The 25,131-nt window shown below is 45.7% G+C and overlaps 1 protein-coding gene across 5 annotated transcripts in view; it reads left to right on the forward strand.

Annotated features, from left to right (window-relative positions):
- The first annotated feature begins 10,558 nt into the window (after nt 1–10,558).
- The window catches only part of LOC138824782 (phosphatidylinositol-3,5-bisphosphate 3-phosphatase MTMR14), a 48,966-nt gene continuing 34,393 nt past the window's right edge, over nt 10,559–25,131 (forward strand). For all 5 annotated transcript variants that reach the window (XM_070019040.1, XM_070019042.1, XM_070019041.1 and 2 more), the window contains exons 1-3: nt 10,559–10,829; nt 14,175–14,323; nt 20,562–20,670. In XM_070019040.1, coding sequence (XP_069875141.1) covers nt 10,674–10,829; nt 14,175–14,323; nt 20,562–20,670 — 414 coding nt within the window. In that variant the 5' untranslated portion in view covers nt 10,559–10,673. The remainder of the gene's footprint in view (nt 10,830–14,174; nt 14,324–20,561; nt 20,671–25,131) is intronic.

Genomic DNA, 25,131 nt, shown 5'->3' on the forward strand with positions numbered 1-25,131 from the left:
AAGCTAATTGATTTGCTGACATCACCGCCTCCACCACATGCCTGCCCTGGGAGGCCGGGATTATTGTCCTGCTCAGCAGGGACGAGGCAGACTCTGGAGACACAAATTGCCCATCATCCGATATTGATGAAGCCAAATAAGTGCCTCCGGGACTGTGTGTGGTAGCAGCAATTTTCAACCTGGAGTCTCAGAAATGCAGCCTCGGGCGCCCCCACCCCATCGGAATCAGAAACTCAGAGGGGAGGCCCAGCGTCGTCCATTTTAATCAGCCCTGTAGGTGTCTGAGTGAGATCTGATTCAAACCGGAAGATTAAGAAGCTGGGTGAATAGAGAAACAACAAGCTCCTCTTGCCCTCTTTCCACAATCCCGATCAACACGGAAGACTGCTCTGACCTCCAGTGAGGGGTGAGGAGGGAGGGGCTCCCTGCAGGCCTAGCAAGGACACGCACCAGCGGACTGACTTTCTGAGGCTATCTGGAGATCATGTCAGACTTCCCCCAAGTGGAGATTCAGTTCCTCAAAACTATACCCACCCCCGACCCCCACCCCCACCCCCGCCCATTTTCAAAGCTAATCACAAGGCCCTGGGGTGTTCCCTTGTGTTTAGGATCCAATGACTATGAGCCAAGAATCCCCTCCCTCAAAGAGTTGTAATGGGGCTGGGAAGGTGGCTCAGTGCTAGAGTGGTTGCCTCACATGCATGAGGCTCAACAGCACTTAAGCAGAAAAAGCCAGAAGTGGCGCTGTGGCTCTAGTGGTAGAGCACTCGCCTGGAGCTGAAGAGCTGAGGGGCAGCGCCCAGGCCCAGAGTTCAGACCCCATGATCGACAAGAAAAAAAAAAAAAAGAGGTGTAATCAAATCAAATCACAAGTACCATTTGTTGCCAAGGATACCGTGATGCAGGGGTGCCCACTGGGCCTGCCCTTGTTCAGGAAGCTTCTCCTCAGAAGCCTGTCCTTTGAGGGTTTTATGCAGGTATCATTTCATAGGCATGATGGATTAAGCTGTTAGCCATTGGTGACCAACTTATCCTTAACCTCTTCCCTCCCTGGAGGTTGGGAGATAAAGCTGCAAGGCCCAAACTTCTCATCCTGCTCCGATCTTCCTGGTAACCAGCCCCAGTCCTGAAGCTGCTACTTAAGAGCTGCACACCACAAGTCAGCTCATCAGTATACAAAGAGAGCATTAGGGTTTTAGCAATTTCAGGAATTTTAGTAGCTATGTGCCAGGAAACTGGGGCAAAGACCAAATATATATTTCACCATCTCTCTAGCCCTGGGTTGGAAGACTGGAGCAGTTCCAGTCAAAACTAATAATCTGTACTTCTAGAAAGATTGTCAGTCTCTGAATACAGTGTGTGTGTGTGTGTGTGTGAGGGGGGAGCAAATGAAATAAAAGAAGCCAGGTGTGGTGGCTCATGCCTGTAATCCTGGCAACTCAATAGAATCGTAGTAAGTATGACACTAGTTTGGACAAAGACAAGAGAAAAAATAATGAAAGCAAATGGGACTGGTGGTGTGATTCTTGTCACAGAATGCTTGGCTAGCACAAGGCTGAAATGCTAGAACTGCAAAAAAGAAAAGAAAAAGAAAATTCAACAAATGAACCTCACAGTGTATCAAGTTGGAGAATTATTCAAATAGACAACTTTTTTCCCCTAGAGAGTGTTACTATATAACCCAGGCTGGCCTCAAATCCAAGATCCTCCTACCTCAGTCTCCTGAGTATTGTGATTACAGGTTTCTATTACCATTCCTGGATGAATGAGACACTCAGTGGAATATACCTTAAGAAAGAAATACAAAGCAAACGAAAATGAATTTAACAATCATATTACTGATTAATAATATCTTTTTTTCTGTTTTGGTCCTGAGGCTTGAACTCAGGGCCTTGGCACTGTCCCTGAGCTCTTTTGCTCAAGGCTAGTGATCTACCACTTTGAACCACAGCACCACTTCTAGTTTTCTGGTGATTAGAGATGAGTCTCATTGACTTTCCTGCCTGGGCTGGCTATGAACTATGATCCTCAGATCTCAGCCTCCTGAGTAGCTAGGAGTACAGGTATAAGCCATTATGCCCAGCAATAATATGTTAATCTGGTAGCCATAGTATTATTACTCCAGAACTAATCTATATAATAAGATACACCACGTAGGTAATTAGGTAATTATTTTAATGATATTAGGATATGAGATTTTCAGGATAAAATAAATGCGTATAAAATCATAGCTTACTGAAAATGTATTCTTGGAATATTGATGTTATGCTGTCAAAGGAAAGAAATTAGAGTAATTCAGTTAAAGATCTTGATTGACACACTCTCTCTCTCTCTCTCTCTCTCTCTCTTTCTCCTCTCTTTCTCTTCCTCCTTTGTGCCAATATGGAGCTTGAATTCAGGGCCTGGGCACTGTCCCTTAGCTTTTTTACCCAAGGCTGGTACTCTACCACTTGAGCCACACCACCACTTCCAGCTTTTTGCTAACTAGAAATGAGAGTCTCATAGACTTTCCTGGGCAGGCAGCCTTCAAACTTAAGATTCTTGGATCTCAGCCTACTCAGTAGCTAGGATTCCAGGCGTGAGCCGCCCACAAGCACCTGCCACAGGATCCCTGTGATGTCCAAGTATCACTTCTGAATGTGCTCTGTCCTTTAGCGGGAAGGATGCTGTCAGAACTCCACAGGGGATAGAGAAACAAGAGCAACACCATCAGAAGCAAAAGCCATGCAAAAAAGTAGAAATTCTACACAAAAATGATTCCGTTTTTTTTTTTTCTTCAGCAACAACAAAAGAGGGTGAAAAAAAATAGAGCCGGGCACTAGTGGCTCATACCTGTAATCCTAGCTACTCAGGAGGCTGAGAACTGTAGGACTGAGGTTGGGAAACAGCCCAGACAGAAAACCCCATGAGATTCTATCCACAGTTAACCAGCAAAAATGCAAGAAGTGGGAGGTGTGACTCAAGTGGTAGAGCGGCAGCCGTGAGTATAGGAGAAACAAAGCGAGAGTAGAAAGCCTTGAGTTTAAACTCCAGTTCTGGCACACACACACACACACACACACACACACACACACACACACAGAATAAGAAAAAATGTAAAGAAAAAGAAAAAACGGTGAGTGAATTGTGTTACATTAAAAGCAACTACTTTTCAAACAACAACAAATAAAACCTACTACTGTTTACCAAAAGGCACATGAGGAGACACTGTGTGAAGGTGCCAGGCACAGTGGAGGGGCTCATGCCTATTTTCCCAGCTACTCAGAAGGCAAAGCTCGGGAGGATTGTGAGTCCAGGCCAGCCCTGGAAAAATGTTTGCAAGACTCCATCTCAACCAATATCTGGGCATAGAGGAACATTCTTGCCACACCAGCTGCAGCAGGAAGTGAAATCAGGTGTTGATCCTGCCAGCCCAGACAAAAAGGGAGAGCCACCTCAGAAGAGCAAAAAGGGTTCAAGGACAAATGCAGCAGTGGTCTCACTAGACACTACAAGGAAATTGAAGCATACAATGTGTGGGTGAGGACAGGAGGGAAAAACTGGGGGACAGCAAGGGCAGGGGTGACATTGTCCAAAAAGAAATGTACTCACTACCTGGCTTATGTAATGTAACCCCTCTGTACATCACCTTTATTTTATTTTTTATTTTTTGGGTCCAGTAGTGGGGCCTGAACTCTGGGCCTGGGCGCTGTCCCTCAGCTCTTCAGCTCAAGGCTAACGCTCTACCACTTGAGCCACAGCGCCACTTCCGGCTTTTTTCTTTTTATTTATGTGGTGCTGAGGAATCGAACCCAGGGCCTCCGGCTTGCAAAGCAAGCGCTCTACCACTCAGCCACCTTCCCAGCCCTGTACATCACCTTTATAATAACAATAAAAATATTTAACAGGTTCAAATAAGCCAGGTGCCAGTGGCTCATGCCTGTAATCCCAGCTACTCAGGAGGCTGAGAGCTAAGGATCACGATTTGAAGCCAGCCCAGGCAGGAAGAAAAGTCTATGAGACTCTTATTTCCAATAAACTACTCAGAAAAAGCTGGAAGTGGTGCTATGTCTCAAGTAGTAGAGTGCTAGCCTTGAGCACAAAGAGGCTCAGGGACAGCGCCCAGGCCCTGAGTTCAAGCACCAGGACTGTCAAACAAAATAATAATAATAGTGCCTGCCTGGAGTATGTACATCCTAAGTTCAAACCCCAATACCATCCCCACCTCCAAAAAAGGGTGAGAAGGCAGCCACAGAATGATTGGACAATTTTTTTTTTGGGGGGGGGGTCCGGTCGTGGGGCCTGAACTCTGGGCCTGGGCACTGTCCCTCAGCTCTTCAGCTCAAGGCTAGCGCTCTACCACTTGAGCCACAGTGCCACTTCCGGCTTTCTTTTTGCTCATGTGGGGCTGAGGAATGGAACCCAGGGCCTCATGCATGCAAGGCAAGCGCTCTACCACTGGGCCACCTTCCCAGCCCCGCTCTTTGCAATTTATGTATTTCAATTTGTATCTAGAATATCCAAATGTCTTCTACAAATCAGTAAAAAAGAAAAAAAACAACAAAAACTAACAAGTCAGTAGAAAAGTGGGCAAAAGGCATTCACATGAAAAGTTATATTCAAACTAGCAATAAATGTAGCAAAAGGTGATTAACTTCATTAATCAGGGATATGCAAATTAAAACCAAAATTAACTCTGCTGAACAAGCCAGATGCAGAAAGTACACATTGTATGATTCCGTTTATAGACATGTCTAGTGACAGAAAGCAAATCACTGGTTGCTGGGGACAGGGATGCGTGGTGTTGGCCGAGAGGAGACTTCAGGGAACATCCTGAGAGGGGTTGATACAAATGCTTGAAATCGTGATTATGGAGGTGATTTTATAATTTGGCTTCACTCGTCACATGGACCAAGTGAGTGCATTTTATTGCATGTACTCTATATAAACAAAACTGCTTTTGGCTGGGTGCAGTGGTACATGCCTGTAGTCCCAGCTACTTGGGAGGTTGAGGCAGGAGATTGTATAGTCTAGAAGTTCAAGGCCAGTCAAGGTAACAGTAAAAATATAAAAAAGAACAAAAGTTTAAAAGAGTAAAATTGGGGCTGGGAAAGTGACTCAGTGGTAGAGCGCTTACCTTGCATGCCTGAGGCCCTGGGTTCGATTCCTCACACCACATAAGCAAAAAGAAAAAAAGCCAGAAGTGGCGCTGTGGCGCAAGTGGTAGAGCGCTAGCCTTGAGCTGAAGAGCTGAGGGACAGTGCCCAGGCCCAGAGTTCAGGCCCCAGGACTGGACCCAAAAAAAAAAAGAGTAAAATTGATCAATAGCTTGGTTGATTGAGTGTGTGTGTGTGTGTGTGTGTGTGTGTGTGTGTGTGTGTGTGTGTGTGTGTGTGTGTGTGTGTGTGTGTGTGTGTGTGTGTGTGCTAGTCCTGGGACTTGAACTCAGGGCTTGAGCTCTCTCCCTGAGCTTTTAAACTCAAGGCTAGCATTTTGCCTACCATTTGAGCCACAGCTCCACTTCTAACTTTTGGGTGGATAATTGGAGATAAGGTTTTCAAGAACTTTGTTGCCCAGGTTGGCTTTGAACTGCGATCCTCAGATCTCAGTTTCCTGAGTAGCCAGGATGACACTTATAAGCTGCTGGCATGCTACTAAAATTGATTTTTAAAGCACACCACAGGGGATGGGAAGATGGCTTAGTGGTAGAGTGCTTGCCTAGCATGCACGAAGCCCTGGGTTCCATTCCTCAGTACCACATACACAGAAAGAGCTGGAAGTGACACTGGCTCAAGTAGTAGAGTGCTGCTCTTGAGCAAAAGTAGCTCAGGAACAGTGCCCAGGCCTTGAGTTCAAGCCCCAGAATTGGCAAAAAAAAAAAAAAAAAGAGCACCATAAGGTATCATTACATTCCCACAGAGCTGCTTTAACTAAAACTTCCCACAATAGAAAGGACATAGAGCCCCTGGAACGCTCATAGTTGCAGAAAAATTATTTATTTATTAATTTGGCCAGTCATGGGGCTTGAACTCAGGTCTGGGTGCTGTCCCTGAGCTCTTTCGCTCAAGATTAGCCCTCTACCACTTGAGCCACAGTGCCATTTCAGATTTTTTCTGAGTAGCTAATTGGAGATAAGAGTCTCACAGCCAGCGTGGGTGGCTCTTGCTAGTAATCCTAGCTACTCTGGAGGCTGAGATCTGAGGATCATAGCTTGCAGCCAGCCTGGGCAGAAAAGTCTCTGTGAGACTCTTATCTACAATTAACCTCTCAAAAACTGGAAGTGATGCTGTGGCTCAAGTGGTAGAGCACAAGCCTTGAGCACAAAGAGGCTCAGGGACAAGCCCTGAGTTCAAACCTCACAACCACCACCAACAACAATGAAAGTCTCATGGATTTTCCTGCCCAGGCTACAAGCGTAAGCCACCAGTGCCTAGGCTGTAAAATTATATTTATATTGATCCTGTCAATTCTACCTAGATATATGCATATATGCCTGAGAAATGTCTGTATAGACTTGCCAAAAAATCTACTAAATAATTCAAAGTTGCACTATTTTAATAGCATAAAATGGAAATATATATACAATATATTTATTTCTGTATATATTATGGATATATATATATATATATGATTTATTCAATGGAACAGCAACAAGAATGAAGAACTACTATTCTACTATGCAGAAACAGACAGTATAAGTTGAGAGGAAATGGCCAAACACAATAAAGCACATATTGTCATTCCATTTGACTGGAGTTTAAAACCAGGCAGAAGCTGGGGTCGGTGGCTCACTCCTGTAATCCTAGCTACTCAGGAGTCTGAGATCTGAGGATCACGATTCAAAGCCAGCCTGGGCAGGAAACTCTGTGAGACTCTTATCTCCAATAAACCACTCAGAAAACCAGAAGTGGCACTGTGGCTCTAGTAGTAGAGCGCTTGCCTTGAGCTGAAGAGCTGAGGGATAGAGCCAAGGCCCAGAGTTCAAGCCCCACAACTGACTGACTAAATAAATAAATAAATAAATAAATAAATAAAATACCAGGCAGAGCTAACCTCTAGAGTTAAAAGTCAAGAGAGTTAGGAGGTGGTTAGTGTTTCCATTTGTATATTTTGGCCTCTTGTGAATCTTGTAAGAAAATGAGGTCTTGGGGTTAGGAAGGTGGCTCAGTGGTAGAGCGCTTGCCTTGCATGCCTGAGGCCCTGGGTTCGATTCCTCAGCACCACATGAAGCAAAATGAAAAAAGCCGGAAGTGGCGCTGTGGCTCAAGTGGTAGAGTGCTAGCCTTGAGCTGAAGAGCTGAGGGACAGCGCCCAGGCCCAGAGTTCAGGACCCACGACCGGACCCCCCCCAAAAAAAAAAAAAGAAAAAAAAGAAAATGAGGTCTTACGTTTGGGTTTGTTGTTGTTTGGGTGTGCATTTTGTGTTGCTTCCTTAAAGATAGGGTCTCAGTGTGAAGCCCAGGCTGGCCTCAAACTCTCCATCTTCCTGTCTCATCCTCTGTGGTGTGAGATTATAGATGTGTAGATGTGTTACTATGCCTGCCAGTAGATGAGTATTTTAATTAGGATCAAAATGACTATGATTTGACAACACTACACTTTGAGCTTTACATTTCCTGTAACTTAGCCAACTGGTTGGCTGATAGTCATGATGTTTTTTGTTTGAGACCATGGTCTCACTACGTAGCCCAGCCTGGCCTCAGATTCCATATTCTCCTACCTCTCAAATGCTAAGATTACAGGTATGAACAACCATACCACTTTATTTATTTATGTTTGTCTTTTTCTATGCTAGTGGCTTGAAGTTAGGGCATGTGTGATGTCTCTTAGCTTTTTCTGCTTAAGGCTGGTTCTCTACCTCCACTTCCATATTTTGGTGGCTAATAAGAGTCTCAGGGACTTTTTTTGCTTGGCCTGGCTTTGCACTGAAATCCTCAGATCTCAGTCTCTCTTTTTTTTGGGGGGGGGTCCAGTTGTGGGGCCTGAACTCTGGGCCTGGGCGCTGTCCCTCAGCTCTTCAGCTCAAGGCTAGCGCTCTACCACTTGAGCCACAGTGCCACTTCTGGCTTTTTTCTTTTTGCGTATGTGGTGCTGAGGAATCGAACCCAGGGCCTCAGGCATGCAAGGCAAGCACTCTACCACTGAGCCACCTTCCCAGCCCCTAGATCTCAGTCTCTTGAGTAGCTAGGATCACAGGTGTGAGCCATCAGCACCAGCCCATAGTGACCTCTGACAACCAACTGATAGCTAAATGGACCATGGCACCTCCTAGATCTTCATCTCCACAAACTAACATTTTTGAGACAGTACGCCTCATTGTACTGCAAATCCCAATGATGTCAGACTGCCAATGGAAACATCTCAACTCTGCAAGTAATATTTAGGAAAAGGCATTCAAGCACTCTTATGGTGTGGCCCCACCCCCTTCAGCAATGTTCAGGTTTTAGAGAAGTGATAGGATCTTCAGGGCTCTGACGGCCGTATCAATGGATGTACCAGTGATGGGTTCATCATTTGATGGGCATTTGGGAGGTGATGGTCTAGTTGAATGGAGTGGGTAATTTGGGACATTTCCCTTGGGAGCTATGTCTTGTCCTCTCCCTGGCTTCCATGAACAGCTTTGCTCTGCCACGAGTCCCTTATCATGATGTTCTGCCTCACCAACACCCCAAAACCACAGAGCCCAGTGACCATGGCCTGAAACCCTGCAACTTGGGTCAGGATAAACATGTCCTCCTTTGACCTGACTTTCCCACAGCAATTAAAAGGTAACACAGACACCAGATGCCCTGCCCTAGTGAGGCAAAGCCATTAATGCATTGCTCTCAACTGATGACAACCCAGACCTTGAAGAGACAGGTGTCTGGACCCTTTGAGCAATTTCTTCTGCACACATAGTCTTTGGTTCTTCATTAGTACTGTTGGCTCAAGTAATTTTCTTTTGTCTGTCATGCAAGAAACAGGTTCATTCCAGAACTATCTTTGTCTCGTGGTTTATAATTTGATTAAAGAACTGGTATTGGGGAACTGAAACATTCTGGCTGGTCCAGTGTAACCAGCATGTGCTGGTTACAAGGGTGCTGATATATATATATATATATATATTATATATATATATATATATATATATATATATATATATAATATATATAGTACCTCAATAAAATGTTCATCAAAAGTACAAAGTAATTTCAACTGTCTGAGAAAAATGCAACACAGATTGGTTATGAGGATCATATGTGATGGACTGTCTCTTGCTTTATTCCCCTAGGTCAAGCAAAGCACCAGGTGCTTGCTCACCTGCTTGCCCTCAGACAAGCCATTTGGACATGGGCTCAGCTGAAATTCCCCTCACTCCAGGTGGAGCATTCCACTGTAGGCTTGGCCAAGGACACTGCCCTGAGCCCCCAAGAGACTATAGCCCATATTTTCTGCTTCCTTGTTAAGCCCTATATAGCCCACCCCAAAATCTATTCCCTTTCACAACCTCCACACCGCAGGAAGCTCTATGCCCCTCCCTGGCAATGAACAATCCTAGCCGTTGCTAAAGGGGTCTGGCCTATTCCTTTTCTGTTCTCCATTTTCCTAACACCATTAAGGAACAGTATCAATCTTGCTGTTAGGGTTGTTAAATGGCCTTGTGAACATGTACTCCCCCCCACCCCCCCGTTTTTCCTTTTCGCCCTGGTCCTGGAATTTGAACTCAGGACCTTGCCCTCTTACTTGTTTTTTTCTTCAAGGCTGGCACTCCACCATTTAAGGAACATTGAATATTTTGCTGGTTAACTGGAAAGAAGAGTGTCATAGGCATCTTCTACTCTTCTGGCTGTGAACCAGGATCTTCAGACCTCAGCCTCCTCAGTAGCTAGGATTAGAGGTGTGAGCCATCAGGCGCCTGGCTTTTTAAAATTTTTTATTTATTATTAGCTAATCTGTTAGAGGCAAATACTTAAGCATTCACAGATGATATAATGTGGCGGATGGGGTTTGATTTAAAATAATTCCTGGGCTGGGCAGGCTCGATTAAACAGGAGCGATGGACCTGTGTTGCTTGAGCCCGTAAGTACATACACGAGGGACCATTAAACTATCATCTCCACTTCTGTAGATGTTTAACATAGTCTGCCAAAATGGAAAGCGAGTAAGGCTATTAAAAAGAAAAGGAGAGCAGAGTTGGTGGGGTGATGCGCTGCGTGGTCGGGAGCCCTGGAAAAGAGCTTTTCGCAATGCTGTCTTAGTATTATTTATTACGGTTAATTTGGCTGCTAGCCCTGTTGGTTCCCTCCTCTCTCCGTAATGGTTTATCCCACTCTCCCGGGTTCTTCGCCACGGTTGCGTTCCTACTAGCTCCCAGGCTGCCCTCTCCCGCCGGCAGCCCCACTGGAGCAGCCCGGCTTCCCCAGGGGAAACCCCGAAGGGCGGAGCGCGGGCCTCTGCCAGGGGCGGCGTTCCCCTCCGCGAGTCCACTCGGAACGCTCCGCGTCAGGGGAGGGCCGGTCTTCGTGGGCAGGGCGCGATTCCTGGGCTCTGATTGGCTACATCCGAAGTAAACATCCGGCGAGTTGGGGCGGGGCCGGAAGTGGGAGAAGAAGGCGGCGGCTGGGGCGGTTTTGGGAGCTTCCCGAGTCGGAGTCGGTGCCGCCGTGTGCCATGGGCTGGGCTGAGGCGCCTTGAGGGGCCGCGGGGGCTGGGCCATGGCCGGCGCTAGGGCCGCCGCCGCCGCCTCGGCGGGGACCTCTGCCTCCTCGGGCAGCCCGCCGCCGCCGGAGCCGGGGCTGGGGGAGCTGCTGGAGGAGTTCTCCCGGACGCCGTACCGGGCTAAGGACGGCGGCGGGACGAGCGGCTCCAAGGTGAGTCCCGACGCGGGACCGCGGGCACCCCCGCCCGGCCGGGGTCCGGAGCACGGGAGCTGGCGGGAGCGCCCTGCGGAGGACGAGCGCGCAGGGGCTTTCTCCCGGGTCGGGGCCCCCAGAGGACGCGTGGGGCTCCGGACCCGTGCAAGGAGGCCGAGGGCCCGGGGCCCAGGAGGGAATTGCCCCTGGGGTTTGCCAGCAGGGTCCGAGCCGAGGGCTGAGGTGCCAAGGCCGGGGAGGAGAGCGGGAGGGAGATAGTATCCCGCCCAGCGTGCCGAGAGGTGGTGTCTGGACAAAACACCCCAAATCTTAAGTGAGAATAGGCTGGGGGTGCCCCCAGGTTAGAGGTCAGGTTGAGGGGGCCAAGGGTAGCGGGGCAGTTCGGAGTCGGACGAACCCGAGCGTGTCGCCTCCTTATAAGGGCCCAGCATGACTTCGGCCCAGCCCTCCCCTTCCTCCACCCCGCGGGAAGACAGTACCCACACGCGCGCGCGCGCGCGCGCACACACACACACACACACAGTACACACACACACAGAGTACACACACAGTACACACACAGTACACACACACACACAGTACACACACGACAGTACACACACACACACAGTACACACACGACAGTACACACACACAGTACACACACACACAGAGTACACACACACAGTACACACACAGTACACACACGCGCGCACACACACACAGTACACACACACGACAGTACACACACGACAGTACACACACACACGACAGTACACACACGACAGTACACACACACACGACAGTACACACACAGTACACACACGCACGCACACACACACAGTACACACACAGAGTACACACACACGACAGTACACACACACAGAGTACACACACACAGAGTACACACACACGACAGTACACACACACACGACAGTACACACACACACACACACACACACACACACGGCCTCCGCGTTGCTTCATCCGAGGTTCTCAGTTCCTCTTTTCCCTTCCACTCCCTTGGGGTTTCCACGGGGCATCTATAATCACCAGACCTGGCCGGCTTCCGGCCTAAGAAAACCCACCTAAGCGCCGGCTGGTGGTGAAATGGGAATCTCACTGATCCTTTCACCTCTCCTTCCCACGTGGGTTTGGCAACTTCCATCAGATCAGCTTTCCCGTGCGACTCTCTTCCATCCTCCACCTCAAAGCGCTCGATTTGACTGGGACATACTGTAGGTGGCATCTGCAAGTCTTTGAAGTAACTCAGGGAAGTAACTCAGTAAGAAAGGGGCTCTTTCCAAATAACCAAGTGTTTTTCAGAGCATCAGCTGGGTTACTTGTTAAGAGTAACCTAGAATTGGCGCTTTTTTGGACTGTACTCTGGGATTTATTCTGAGGTTTTTAGTTTGCTAAGCAAGTACTCTTGCCTTATACTCCAGTCCTTTTGGCTTTAATATTTTTTATCTAGAAGGTAGTTGGGATTACAGACAGGTATGTACCAACTTGACTAGCTTTAGAATTTGCATTTTTCTTTAGCAGGCTTGATAATTACGTACCCTGAGGAAGGCATTATGAATTATTTCCTTCATGAGGGTTTTTTGTGGACCCCTTTTGCATCTTACCCCTGAAAATTACAGTTGTCATGTTATACTTGACAGTAACCCCAAGCTAGCCTAAGTGTCTCTTTGGGATTCTTGAGCTCATTCAAAGTTGTTTTTTGTTTGTTTGTCAGATATGGGGCTTGAACGCAGGGCCTGGCTGCTGTCCCTGAGTTCTTTTGCTCAAGGCTAGTGCTCTACCACTTTGAGCCACAGCTCCATTTCCAGTTTTCTGGTGGTTTATTGGAGAGAATAATCTCACTGTCTTTGAACCTCCATCCTCAGATTTCAGCCTCTTGAGTAGCTAGGATTACAATTCACCTGGCTGTTTTTTTCTTTTATTGGCAATAGTGGGGTTTTAGGGTCTCAAGCTTGCTAGACTGTGGTGATGCTGTGGAACCAGACCTCCAGCCCTGTTTTGACTGGTTATTTCCAGGATAGAGGTCTTGCCTCACACCTGGACCCATTCTGAGTTGCAGTCTGACTAACATTCCTATCATTGGTGGAACCACAGGCATGCCCCACTACATTCGCTGATAGGTTGAGATGGGGTTGTGCTGACTTCTATCTGGGCTGACCTTGAACCATAATCTTACCATCCTCAACCTAGCCAAGTAACTAGAGTTACATGTGTGAGCCATTGATACCCACTAGGTGGTTTGGTTTTGAGACAACAAGGTCTGTGCCCTGATGCCATAACTGATATCCTGATTCCAAGTTGATCTTGAACATGGGGTCCTTCTGCCTCAGCCTCCTGTACTGGGATTATAGGGGTATACCACCACTCCCGGCTTTCTTACAAAGTTCTTTTGATGTTAAGCAGATGCTGTGTAAGGAGGCAGTTTTTACTGATGACACTGACAAGAGTCTCAAGGTACTAGAGAGGTTCAGGGGGAGGTAAGGAAAGCCTGCTGTCCAAGGAACATGATGGATTATTGCCAGTTATACTAGCTTAGAGTAAGAGTAAGGGTTTGTTTTTGGTTTTGTTTTGAGACAGTGTCTCACTGATTAGCTCTGGCTGTCCTCAAACTCATGATGATCCTCCTGCCTCAGCCTCCCAAGTGCTGGGAGGACAGCAAGATTTCTTACATTTTATGGGTCATCCACTCATTTGAAGTTAATGAAAGCTGTACTCCAGCTGGGTGCCAGTGGGTCACACCTGTAATCCTTGCTACTTAGGAGGCTGAGATCTGAGTGTCACAGCAGACAAATCCAAGAGATTTTTTAAAAAAAATCTCCAATTAACCAGCAAAAAGCTGGAAGTGTAGGTGAGACTTGAGTGGTAGAGTGACAGCCTTGAGTGAAAATGCCCTGAGATGAAGCCAAAAAAAAAACAACAACAAACTGAACACAGCATGACATACAATATGGAGGCAATTCAGGATCCTTACTGAAGCATTTCACATGTGGTGTAATTAACACGAGGGGCCTGTGACCCAGATTCATGTCTCTTCACAGCATTGAGTAATAATAGTCAATCCCAGTGACCTCACTAGATCCGGGGCTGCTTAATTCTCAAATTCAGAACTCAGGAATCTTCCTGTTGTTGGTTGTGGAGCCTGAACTCTGTCCCCCATCTCTAGCTCAAGGCTAGCACTCCTACCACTGGAGCCACAGCGCCACTTCTGGCTTTTTCTGCTTATGTGGTGCTGAGGAATCAAACCTAGGGCCTCATGCACGCAAGGCAAGCACTCTACCACTGAGCCACCATCCCAGTCCTGAACTCAGGAATCTTTATATTCACTTCTCCTCTTTACAGGTTGAGCGCATTGAGAAAAGATGTCTAGAACTGTTTGGCCAAGACTACTGTTTCAGCGTGATTCCAAATGTGAATGGGGATATCTGCGGCCACTACCCCCGGCACATCGTATTCCTGGAGTACGAATGTTCTGAGAAGGAGAAAGACACGTGAGCATCATGTGACTGGGGCCTAGGCGCTCACCTGCAGCTGGGCAGGGTAGACTCACTTTCCCCGGGTGCTAACAGGGTTTGATGAGTTGGGATGGCAAGGTGGCATGACATAGAATGAGGGTTAGGAAGTCACAGCCTGGGATTATTTTACCCCTACTCTTCAGTTCATTGTTGTAAGCACCTTTCACCTCTCTGTACAGCCTCAGTGGCTTTTGGGTTTGTTTGTTTGTTTGTTTGTTTTGTGAATGTATGTGTCAAGACAGACAAGAGCATTTATCATATAGCCCTTAGCCCCCTAACCTCTAAAATTTGAGTTTACTTCCTGGCTGTCCCATTTTCTGGCTGAGCAAGTTATTTAACCTCTTTGTCCTCAGTTTTCTCATCTATAATTCCCTGCCTCATCTTAATTAATGCCTATAATGACTAGTTAAAACTCTAGAAAAGGGGGCTCTTTCAGTCCCTACTGATAAATGGTGCTAATACATGCTGACATGTTTGTTGTAAGAATTAGAAATAAGAGCTACCTTTTTATGCCTAGGTGACCTGAGTGTTTTATGTAGGTAACAGTTCTTACCAGAGCAGACACTTAAGTGCCTGATGCACGAGGTAGCCCGTAAGTAGTAAACGGACAACTGATCAAACACTGAGGCTCCAGAGTTGTTGTTGTTTTTTTTTCCTAGTGTATGTGTGTATTTGTTTTTGAGACAAGATCTTGGCTATGTAACCACCAGGCTAGCCTCAAAATATCTCAGCCTCTCTAGGAGGCTGGGATTTCAGGGTTGCATCAAGACATTTAGCAACAAGACCCCATCTCAAAACTTGGCAGTTCAAGCAATGTAGCAACAAGACTATCTCAAAAAGAAAAAGAGAAAAAGGAGAGGGGGATTAGAGGGAGAGGAAGGGAGAGGGAGGGGGAGAAAGAGGGAGAGAGAGAGAGAAAGGAAAGGAAGAAACAGCAAAAAGAGAAGAGAAGCTGGGTGTGGTGGTGTTGCATGCCTGTAATTCCAGCACTTAGGAGGTGGAAGCAGGATTGGAAGTTCCAGGCCAGTCTTGGCTACAGAGTGATTATAGACAAGTACCACCTCAATTTAGAGTACGGTCAGGATCATCAAGCCAAGTACTTGAGGATTGTGCGTGGGAGTTACTGGTTTTGAGCACTCATTAGGGTTATAGATTCTCTGGTATTTCTCCTGGGTCTTCAGAACCAGAATTTCCAGAATCTAATTTCTTAGATCGAATTTCCAGAATCTAATTTCTTAGATCTCCCTAGCTCGTCTAAGCAGCTGCATGTCACTGGGATCCAGAGAAGACTTATGACCAGAGGAACAACCTAACTCACTCAGAAGGATTAGAGGGAAAAGCCTTAGTTTCCTCATCTGAAGGGTGGACATGTCTGTAAAAATGCCTTGTGAGCTGGGCACCAGTGACTTACTCCTGTAAACTTAGCTACTGAAGAGGCTGAGATCCGAGGATCATGATTCAAAGCCAGTCTGGGCAGAAAAGTCCCCGTGAGACTCTTACCTCCAATTAACCACTCAAAAACCAAAAGTAGAGCTGTGGCTCAACGTGGTAGAGTTCTAGCCTTGAGCAAAAGAGCTCTCAGGGACCATGTGTAGGCCCTGAGTTCAAGCCCCATGACTAACTAAATAAAAATTCCTTGTGAGGTCATGCTGGGGTTCCCTAAAAAATGGATGAATTAAAGATTCTGTGGAGGGAGTGGAGGCACAGATTAGTTAATAGAGCACTAGCCAGTGAGCAAAATCGTCAGGTACCAAGTTCAAGCCCCTGTCTTGGTCCACCCAACTTAAAACAGATTCTATGAAGATCCTAGAAATTGTATCATATCCTGGGGGTTTCTAAGCTTCTCCTGCTAGAGTTTGGTAAATTTGCTTTCTCTAATCCTGTGACCTACAGGGCTTTGAGCAAGATTTGCTTTTGTTCCCCTTTTGCATTCTCATCAGTGCTGGCCAAGGGGTGGCTGGTGGTTTCATCTGTGTCCAGATGGCATTCTCAACTTTGTGATTGAATCATTGGGGGGAATCTCTTCTGCATGGTGTAGCTCAGTGTCTCTGAAGTAGGGCCGAATTGTTGTCTAACAAGCTCCCAGCTAATGCCAGACTACCTTTTAGTAGTACATGGAAAGTGAAGATTGGGCCTCAGCAAATCTTTTCCTGAAAGGAAACATTTTCATCGCTAATCAGGTCTAGCCATTAAAGAGAAGGAAACTAATGTTTACTGGCTGGCAAGTGTTAGCATTTTGCACACCAGCCTAAGTTGTGTAACCAGCCCCGCAGTGAAGAAGACAAAATTACCCCATCTTATGGAGAATGAAGTTGAAGCCCAGAGAAGCAACTTGCCTCTGTTAAGGTCACCAGATTTGGGGCAGTGGTGTTAAAAGCCAAGTTTCCTGATTCTTTAACTGGCTCCCACTCTCCCCCTCCCAACCTTGTCCAGCAGGGCTTCACTGTCCAGGCTAGGACCACTGTAATACCTCACTCTAGGGAGTTATTGGAGGGTTGTGTTTTTTGCTTTTGTTGGTTTGGTTTTTGCAAGCTGAGGAATGAAACCAGGGCCTTTGGCATGTAGGCAAATGCTCCACCATTGAGCTATATCCTTGCTTTTTTATTATTTCTTTTTGCTGTGCCCAGGTTGGCCTGGAACTCTGAGTCCTCCATCTCCTGAGTGCTAATTACAGCCAGCTTTTTGGGGGGAAAGGGGGACAATAAGGTCTCATTGCTAAGTTGCTAGTGTCTTGTACTTAGTCCTTCCTCAGCCTCCCAAAAAACTTGACATCTGGGCCTGGCTCTGGAACTTGTTTTTAACCTTTCATGTCTTTCAGGGCCTTGAAGTGGTACAGAACTGATTTCGCATAGGCCATGCCCATTTGTTTTAGGAAAAGAGAGCTTGTTTCCTCCTTCCCTCTTCCTCTTCCCCTCCTGTTCCTCCTCTTCTGTCCCTCCCCTCCCCTCCTTTCTTTCCAAAGGTCTGAGACTGGGACTCGTACCTGACACTTTTCACTTATTGGCTAGTGCCATGCCTCCAACCCCAGAAAGGAGAATTTGGATACACTTGAATGAGAACGAAATCAGTTGTTGGCTTCTTTATATATTTGGCTCTGGTTTTACTATGTCACTAACCAGACGTGGTTAAAAACGATAGAACTAAATTCAGGAAGTGCTTTGGGCTAGTTAACAAACCTCCTTAGTTAAGCCTTTCATGTCTAGGATTAGAAGCCTAGACTGATTGCCCTCAACAGCTGAGATACATTAGTCACCAAGGTTTCACTGAGCTGCTGCTGTGTCATGTCAGGAATAAGTGAGAAGTCGTGTAGATGAAGTCCTCAGCCTTAAAAGTCTGCTGGGTGACAGAGACCAGTAAATAAGCAACTAATAGTCCAAAAAGAACTAGAGTTAGGCAAGTAGCGGTGAGGTGTTTGGGGGATGTTGGCTAAAGCCGTGGGCTTATTGGCTGTTCACAAGTTTAGAAGCTCCACTGGCTGCTGACTTTTTTTTTTTTTTTTTGTCGGTCGTGGGGCTTGAACTCTGGGCCTGGGCGCTGTCCCTCAGCTCTTCAGCTCAAGGCGAGCGCTCTACCACTTGAGCTACAGCGCCACTTCCGGTTTTCTGGTGGTTTATTGGAGATAGGAGTCTCACGGTCTCTCCTTGCCTGGGCTGGCTTTGAACCGCGATCCTCAGATCTCAGCCTCCTGAGTAGCTAGGATTACAGGCGTGAGCCACCAGCGCCCAGCTGGCTGCTGACTTTTTTGTGTGTGTGACTTTGAGCTAACATTCCTAACTTGGTTTGTCTATAATAAGAGGCTGATGTGGATATAAGCCTTGCTTTGTGTCTCAGACCTTTTTTTTTTTTTTTTAAAATTTAAAATTGGGTCTTGCTCTGCTGCTCAAACTGGCCCCAGTATGCTGCCTCAAACTATCTTCCTGCTTTAGTCTTCCTAGTAGCTGGGAGTAAAGGAATATACCCACCACTATGCCCGAACCCCTCATATCTGTTAAATAATAATAACAGCAGTATTTATCTCAGCAAGTTTTGAGGAGCAAGCAGCCTCGCTGGTCTTAGAAGCTTCCTGATAGAAGTTACGTTACAATATGTTCTTCATTATTTAAAAATAATTTTTGTTTGTTTATAAATGCTGCCCATGAAAAATAAAATTCAGTTAGTTGATTTAATAAAATACATGATGGGGCTGAGAAGGTGGCTCAGTGGTAGAGTGCTTGCCTTGCACCACATAAGCAGAAAAAAGCCAGAAGTGGTGCTGTGGCTCAAGTGCTGGAGCACTAGCCTTGAGCTGAAAAGCTGAGGGGCAGCGCCCAGGCCCAGAGTTCTGGCACCATGACTGACAAAAAAATAAAATACATGTCAAAAAAAATTTTGCTACCTGAAAACATCTTGGTATAAATTTTAGTGTCTATTTGCAGACATAAATATATAAGCCTACATTCAAAAATGAGTCTCACGTGCCAGACTCACAGCTCTCTGCTTAGCTCTGCAATAAAAAATTCTAAGGACAAATGGTAATAAAAATTAAAAATAAAAATAAAAATAGGAACTAGTTAGAAAACAGAGGTAGAAGTTGTTGGGATTTTTTTTTTTTTGTGGGGAGGGGCAGTTCTAAGGCTTCAACTCAGGGCCTGGGCATTGTCACTGAACTCTTGTGCTCAAGGCTAGCACTCAACCACTTGAGCCACAGCTCTATTTTCGGCTTTTTGGTGGTTAATTAGAGATAAGAGTCTTGTCGACTTTTTCTGCCTGGTGTGTCTTCAAATGGAGATCCTCAGATCTCATCCCCTGAGTAGCTGGGATTACAGGTAAAGAGCCATCATGCCCAGCCTGAAACTCAGCTCTATTAAGGAGAGAACATTAGTGTCTTGCTCCACTCTTAATGACTAGTTACTTGCAACACTGGGAAAATTTTCCACTCAAACTTTTCTGCTTCTTGTTTCTCTTACTGCCAGTAGCTCTAACTGGCAGGGTGAGGCTTTTGCTAAGGGCTGGTTGGTGAATTTCTGAGTATGACCTTTCTTTTAGGGAAATGTGATTTGGTGTGGGTGGGGATTGCTGGAGCTCATTTCTAACCTAACTCTAGGAGTTCCCCTTTCGAACCCAGTGTACCCACTTCTGCACCACTCAGAGTCACTGATAGCTTCTGTTTCTTCTCCTTGACCCCAGTTCCCTGCCCTGTGACTGTTTGGACTGTTAAAGGTTAGGGTTAGGATGTCTTAGAACCATGTGTACCATGACCATGTCATCACATTCCACATTCCCTAAAGAAATCCCAGAAGTTGCCCTGTGGTTTCCAGACGGTTCAGGGGACACCAGATCTTACTCTGAAAATAAAATATTGAACACTGTCAACATAACCAATGTTCAACCTCCTGTGTGTAGTTCTGCTTCTTATTTACCAGTTTCTTTATTTGAGTTCATTTTTTAAAAATCACAAATACCATAAATATTCTGAAGACAGAATTCTGTTTTAAGTGTGTGCGTGTGTGCACACGCTTGAACACAGATAGTGGGACTTGAACTCAGGGCCTCCTGCTCTTGCTCAGCTTTTTTAGTCATGACTGGTACTCTTAACACTTGAGCCACAACTTAGATTTTAATACTTAACATATTTTTCTTTTCTTGAAAAATTTAATGTACCAGTGATCTGAAATTTAGGAATTAATAGTATTCATTAAATTTCCAGTAAATTTTTTTTGTTACTGTTTGTTTTATAACAATAGTGGTACTTGAATTCAGGGTCTCGAGCTCTTGTTTGTTTTTATTGCTCAAGGCTTATGTGCTCTATCACTTGAGTCACACCTCCACTTCTTCCCAGTGAGTATTCTTTTTGTTAATGTTGTTGTTGTTGTTGTAGTTGTAGTTGTTATTGGTTGTAGAGCTTGAACTTATGGCCTGGGTGCTGACCTTGAGCTCTTTTGCTCAAGGCCTAGTGTTCTACCACTTTGAGACACAGCGTTACTTCTGGTTTTCTGGTGTTAATTGGAGATAATAGTCTCATGGGGACTTTTCTGCCCAGGCTGGCTTCGAACTGCAATTCTCAGATCTCAGCTTCCTGAGTAGCTAGGATGACAAGCGTGAATCACTAGCACTCAGCCCAATGGATATTCTTATATATGTTTTCAGACCTTGCTTGAATCTGTGGACAAACACACATAAATAGGTGGAGTTCCCACTGGAAAGCCATACTAACCTGCTCTTACCTGTGTGTTAGGTTTCAGAGTACCGTGCAGGTGAGCAAGCTGCAAGACCTCATCCACCGCAGCAAGATGGCCAGATGCAGAGGACGGTTTGTTTGCCCAGTGATCCTGTTCAAAGGCAAGGTAAGGGCCTCCCTGTTGCCTCAAGCTCCAAGTCCTGTTATGCTTTCATGCACAATAGAGTCTTTTAGTTCTCTACTAGCCAAAGATCAGTGGCTGGTTCCTGGGTTTCTAGTGTGGTGGGAAACAGACCATAGAAAACAGACTTGAAGATGGTTTCAGGGCAGTAGGGGCGATTCATACCAGGGTACCCCATTGCTAGTTCAGATCCTAGTTCTAGTTACTTCCTGCTTGAGCATGGCCTCAGTTCACTGAAGAATAAAGTGGAAGAAGTGTATCTGTATCAAAGCTTACAAAATCAAATATTTTTTCATTCCTTTTTTTTTGTCATGGGGCTTGAACTCTGGGCCTGGGTGGTGTCCCTGAGCTCTTCAACCACCATCCCAGCCCCTATTTTTCATTCTTTTCATCATTAAGTATTTACTAAACATACATTATATTCTAAGCTGTTTTAGACCTCGAGAAATAGTAGCATCTGAGGCAGACAAAAGGCCTTCCTCGGGCTGGGAATGTGGCTTAGTGGTAGAGGGCTTGCCTAACATGCGTGAAGCTCTGGGTTTGATTCTTCAGCACCACACAAACAGAAAAAGCTAGAAGTGGTGCTGTGGCTCAGGTGGTAGAGCACTAGCCTTGAGCATAGGAAGCTCAGGGACAGCACCCAAGCCCTGAGTTCAAGCCCCAGGACTGGGAAAAAAAAAATCCTTCCCCTAGTAAAGCTTATTATTTTAGTATAATTACTGTAGAGTTAATTCCCCAATATGACTTACTTTATCCATCTTGTCATCTTTTGATATAAGTGATATTGCTTTAACGACAAAGGAAACATAGGTTCAGGGTAGCTGAATAACTTGCCTAAGCTTACTTAACACAGCAAAACAGAGCTTGGATTTGAGCTAAGTGTGGTGTTCTGTAATCCCAGCACTTGGGAAACTGAAGTAGGAGTATTGTGAATTCTAGGTTAGCCTGGGCTATGTAGCAAGACCCTTCTCAAAAAAAAAAAAAAAAAAAGCTGATATATGAAGCTCTCTAACACCATGTTGCAGTCCACAGGAGGCAGCAGTGTGGACTGATGTCCTAACTAATCATTTGCAGAAAGCTGGACATGGCTTGAGAGTAACTGGAGAGCAAGCATGATGCGGATGGACAGTACAGGAGAAAACCAGAAGTGTAAGGGAGAGGTACCAGGAGGCCTCTACAGACAGTGAGGTTGGTGCATGTCATTGCAGACCATGGAGGATGCTAAATGCTTCCAGGGTGTTGGATTTGCCATGAAAACCCTTGTGATTTTTGAGTAGTGAAGTCCAGGAGGGAGATGAGCAGTAAGGTAGCCTGCTGAGCAGGTGTCCAAGTACTCTGCAGCCTACAGTTGCAGTCACCCAGCATGGGTGGTGAAGGACTGAGGAGAAGAGAGGCTGAATATTGGCTTAGTCCCTGGTGTGTCTTTGTAAAGGAGAAGGACAATCAGGAAAGACAAGGTGGGAAAGGAGACTGTTGAAGGCTTTTTTCGGTAGATACTTTTTGGCAAAATATGTTGAGATATGAAACCAGATTAAAAATATATACAGATAAAGTATACACATATCCAAGTGCTTGGCCTAGAGATAGTTTGTTTGCTCATGGATCTTTATTTTACAGGAACCAAAGCTGAGTTGGAAAGAGATAGAATACCTTGCCTTCAAAATTATATAGCTAGAGATGGAAAGGAGTTCACACAAGTGTGTCTGTTCCACTTCACTCTCACAACCTTTCTGCTAAACTAAACTATACAAACTCTTTTGACTAGAAGTGTTAATAAACGGAGTATGTACTCATTGAGACAAAAAAAAAAAATATATGTTGAAATGCTAGGTCCCAAATCCTTCCTCTTCTAAATGTGAAGTTTTCCAGTTAACAATTTACAGAGTGCTGCTCTGGTAGAGCACAGTGCTTGTCTTTAGAAATCACACGAGAAATACTACAGTGTTTTCCCCAGGGTGGTTCACAGATCAGCACTTCAAGGATGGACTTGTGGAAAATACTCCCTATCAAATAGGAACAAGAAATTACATTTTATTTATTTATATATGTATGTACGTATTTGTCAGCCATGGGGCTTGAACTCTGGGCCTGAGCTCTGTCCTTCAGCTCTTCAGCACAAGGCTAGCGCTCTACCACTTGAGCCACAGCACCACTTCTGGTTTTCTGGTGGTTTATTGGAGAGAAGAGTCTCATGGACTTTCCTGTCCAGGCTGGTTTTTGAACCTTGATCCTCAGATCTCAGTAGCTAGGATTACAGGTGTGAGCCACCAATGCCCAGCTTAAGAAATTACATTTTAAACTTAACCTTCCATCCAGATTCACAAAACTGTATCAATGTGTGTATGTTGACAAGGATCAGACTCTGAGGAGTCCTGTAGCAGTCCTTTGTCTGGAGACTGTGAGTAAGGAACTTCGTGACTACATTTGGGAAATATCACATTAAGTAACTCCAGATTCTTGGGTCCAGAAGAGAAGCTTAGACAGGCCCGTGAAGAAAGAACCCAGGGCCAACAAACTGCAAGGGATGGCTTTGAGGTTCTTCAAGGGAACTTGCTGTGGTGCATTGGCTTCACTATGAATTCTGCCGCCTTCTCCGAATCAGTGTCCACACATGGAACACTTGTCTGTTCCTTTTGATGTAATTGCTGTGGGGACAGAGGACTTGCTTATGACCATCCTCCTGGTGAGCAGACTGGGCAGCATGAGAGTTCCTGCTCCATGGGAAGACACTGCTCTGGAGTAAGCCGTAGGAATCCCTAGTCTAGGTGGAGATCCACAAGACTGTCATTGGAATTTGAGTAGTGAGTATGGCATTCAGAGGGAGTTTGGAGAGGACACACTGCACTCCATTGAAAAGATTTATGCTGTGAACTGGTGACCAGGTTCTTAGATGTGTGGCTCACAGCACAGGGTGCTGTGTTCCTACCCACACTATTTCAGTGCTGCTTTCTTCTAGACTAGAGAAGGGAGGAAATTTTGCTCAGAAATGCATGTGTCAGCCTAGCGCTAACTCAGGAGGCTGAGATCTGAGGATCGCGGTTCAAAGCCAGCCCTGGCAGGAAAGTCTGTGAGACTCTTCTCTCCAATAAACCACCAGAAAACCAGAAGTGGCACTGTGGCTCAAGTGGTAGAGCGCTCTCCTTGAGCTGAAGAGCTGAGGGACAGCGTCCAAGCCCAGAGTTCAAGCCCCACGACCGACAAAAAAAAAAAAAAAAAAAGAAATGCCTGTGTCCTGTACCTTCCCAAACTCACTTCAGTATGGGTAATGAAATAGGAAGTAAGTGTCTGAATTTATCTCATTTCAGTTAAAGCTGTGACAAAGTTGTTGTTTTTTTTGGATCCGGTCATGGGGCCTGAACTCTGGGCCTGGGTACTGTCCCTCAGCTCTTCAGCTCAAGGCTAGCACTCTACCACTTGAGCCATAGCGCCACTTCCGGCTTTTATCTTTTTGCTTATGTGGTGCTGAGGAATCGAACCCAGGGCCTCATGCATGCAAGGCAAGCGCTCTACAACTGAGCCACCTTCCCAGCCCCCAGTCAAAGTTTTATATTAAAAAAATGTTAAAAAACAATTTACTTTGTGATAAGAATATCTTTTTCTTTTCTTGTCCTGGGGCTTGAACTCAGGGCCTGGGTACTGTCCCTGAGCTACTCTATACTCAAGGTTAGTATTCAACCACATGAGCCACAGTGCCACTTCCAGCTTTTTCAGTTTATGTGGTACTGAGGAATTGAGACCAGGGTTTTGTGCATGCTATGTAAGCACTCTATCACTAAGCCACATTCCCAGCCCTACATCTCCTTTTATACAAAGAAAATTTAGCATCCTACTTGATATATGCTAAAATACATGTCAAACCAGGTACAGGGTGCACACCTGTTATTCTACTCAGTAATTAGGCAGGAAGATCAAAAGTTTCAGGCCAGTCTGAGCTATATACTAAGACCATGTAAAAAAAAAAGGGGGGTGGGGGGAGGGGAAAGCCAGGCACCTGTGGCTCATGACTGTAATCCTAGCTGCTTATTAGCAGGCTGTGATATGAAGGATTGTGATTCAAAAACCAGACCAGGCAGAGAAGTTTCTGAAACACTGTCTCTTAAAATAAACCCAGCAAAAAAGGACTAGAAGCATGGCTCAAGATGTAGGACACCAGTCAAGGAAGCAAGGTGACCACTGTGAGCCCCTAAGTTCAAAAACAAAAACAAGAGGAAAGGCTGGTGATGTGGCTCAAGCTGTAGAACCCTTCTTTAGCAAAGGGAAGACATTATTTCAGTCCCTGGTACCACCAAACTCCTTATCTTCCCCCAATTCTTTCTGCCTGTTGTCTCACATAGACAAGTAAAATACATACCAGGTTTTGAAGACTATAATAGACACATGCACATGCACACAAACACAGTTGGTTTCTTGGAGGATTGGGGACATAGTTGAGACTATGTAGCCCAG

The sequence above is a fragment of the Dipodomys merriami genome, unplaced genomic scaffold, assembly GCF_024711535.1.
Source record: "Dipodomys merriami isolate MVZ:Mamm:240054 unplaced genomic scaffold, mDipMer1.0.p SCAF_13, whole genome shotgun sequence".
Lineage (NCBI taxonomy): Eukaryota > Metazoa > Chordata > Mammalia > Rodentia > Heteromyidae > Dipodomys > Dipodomys merriami.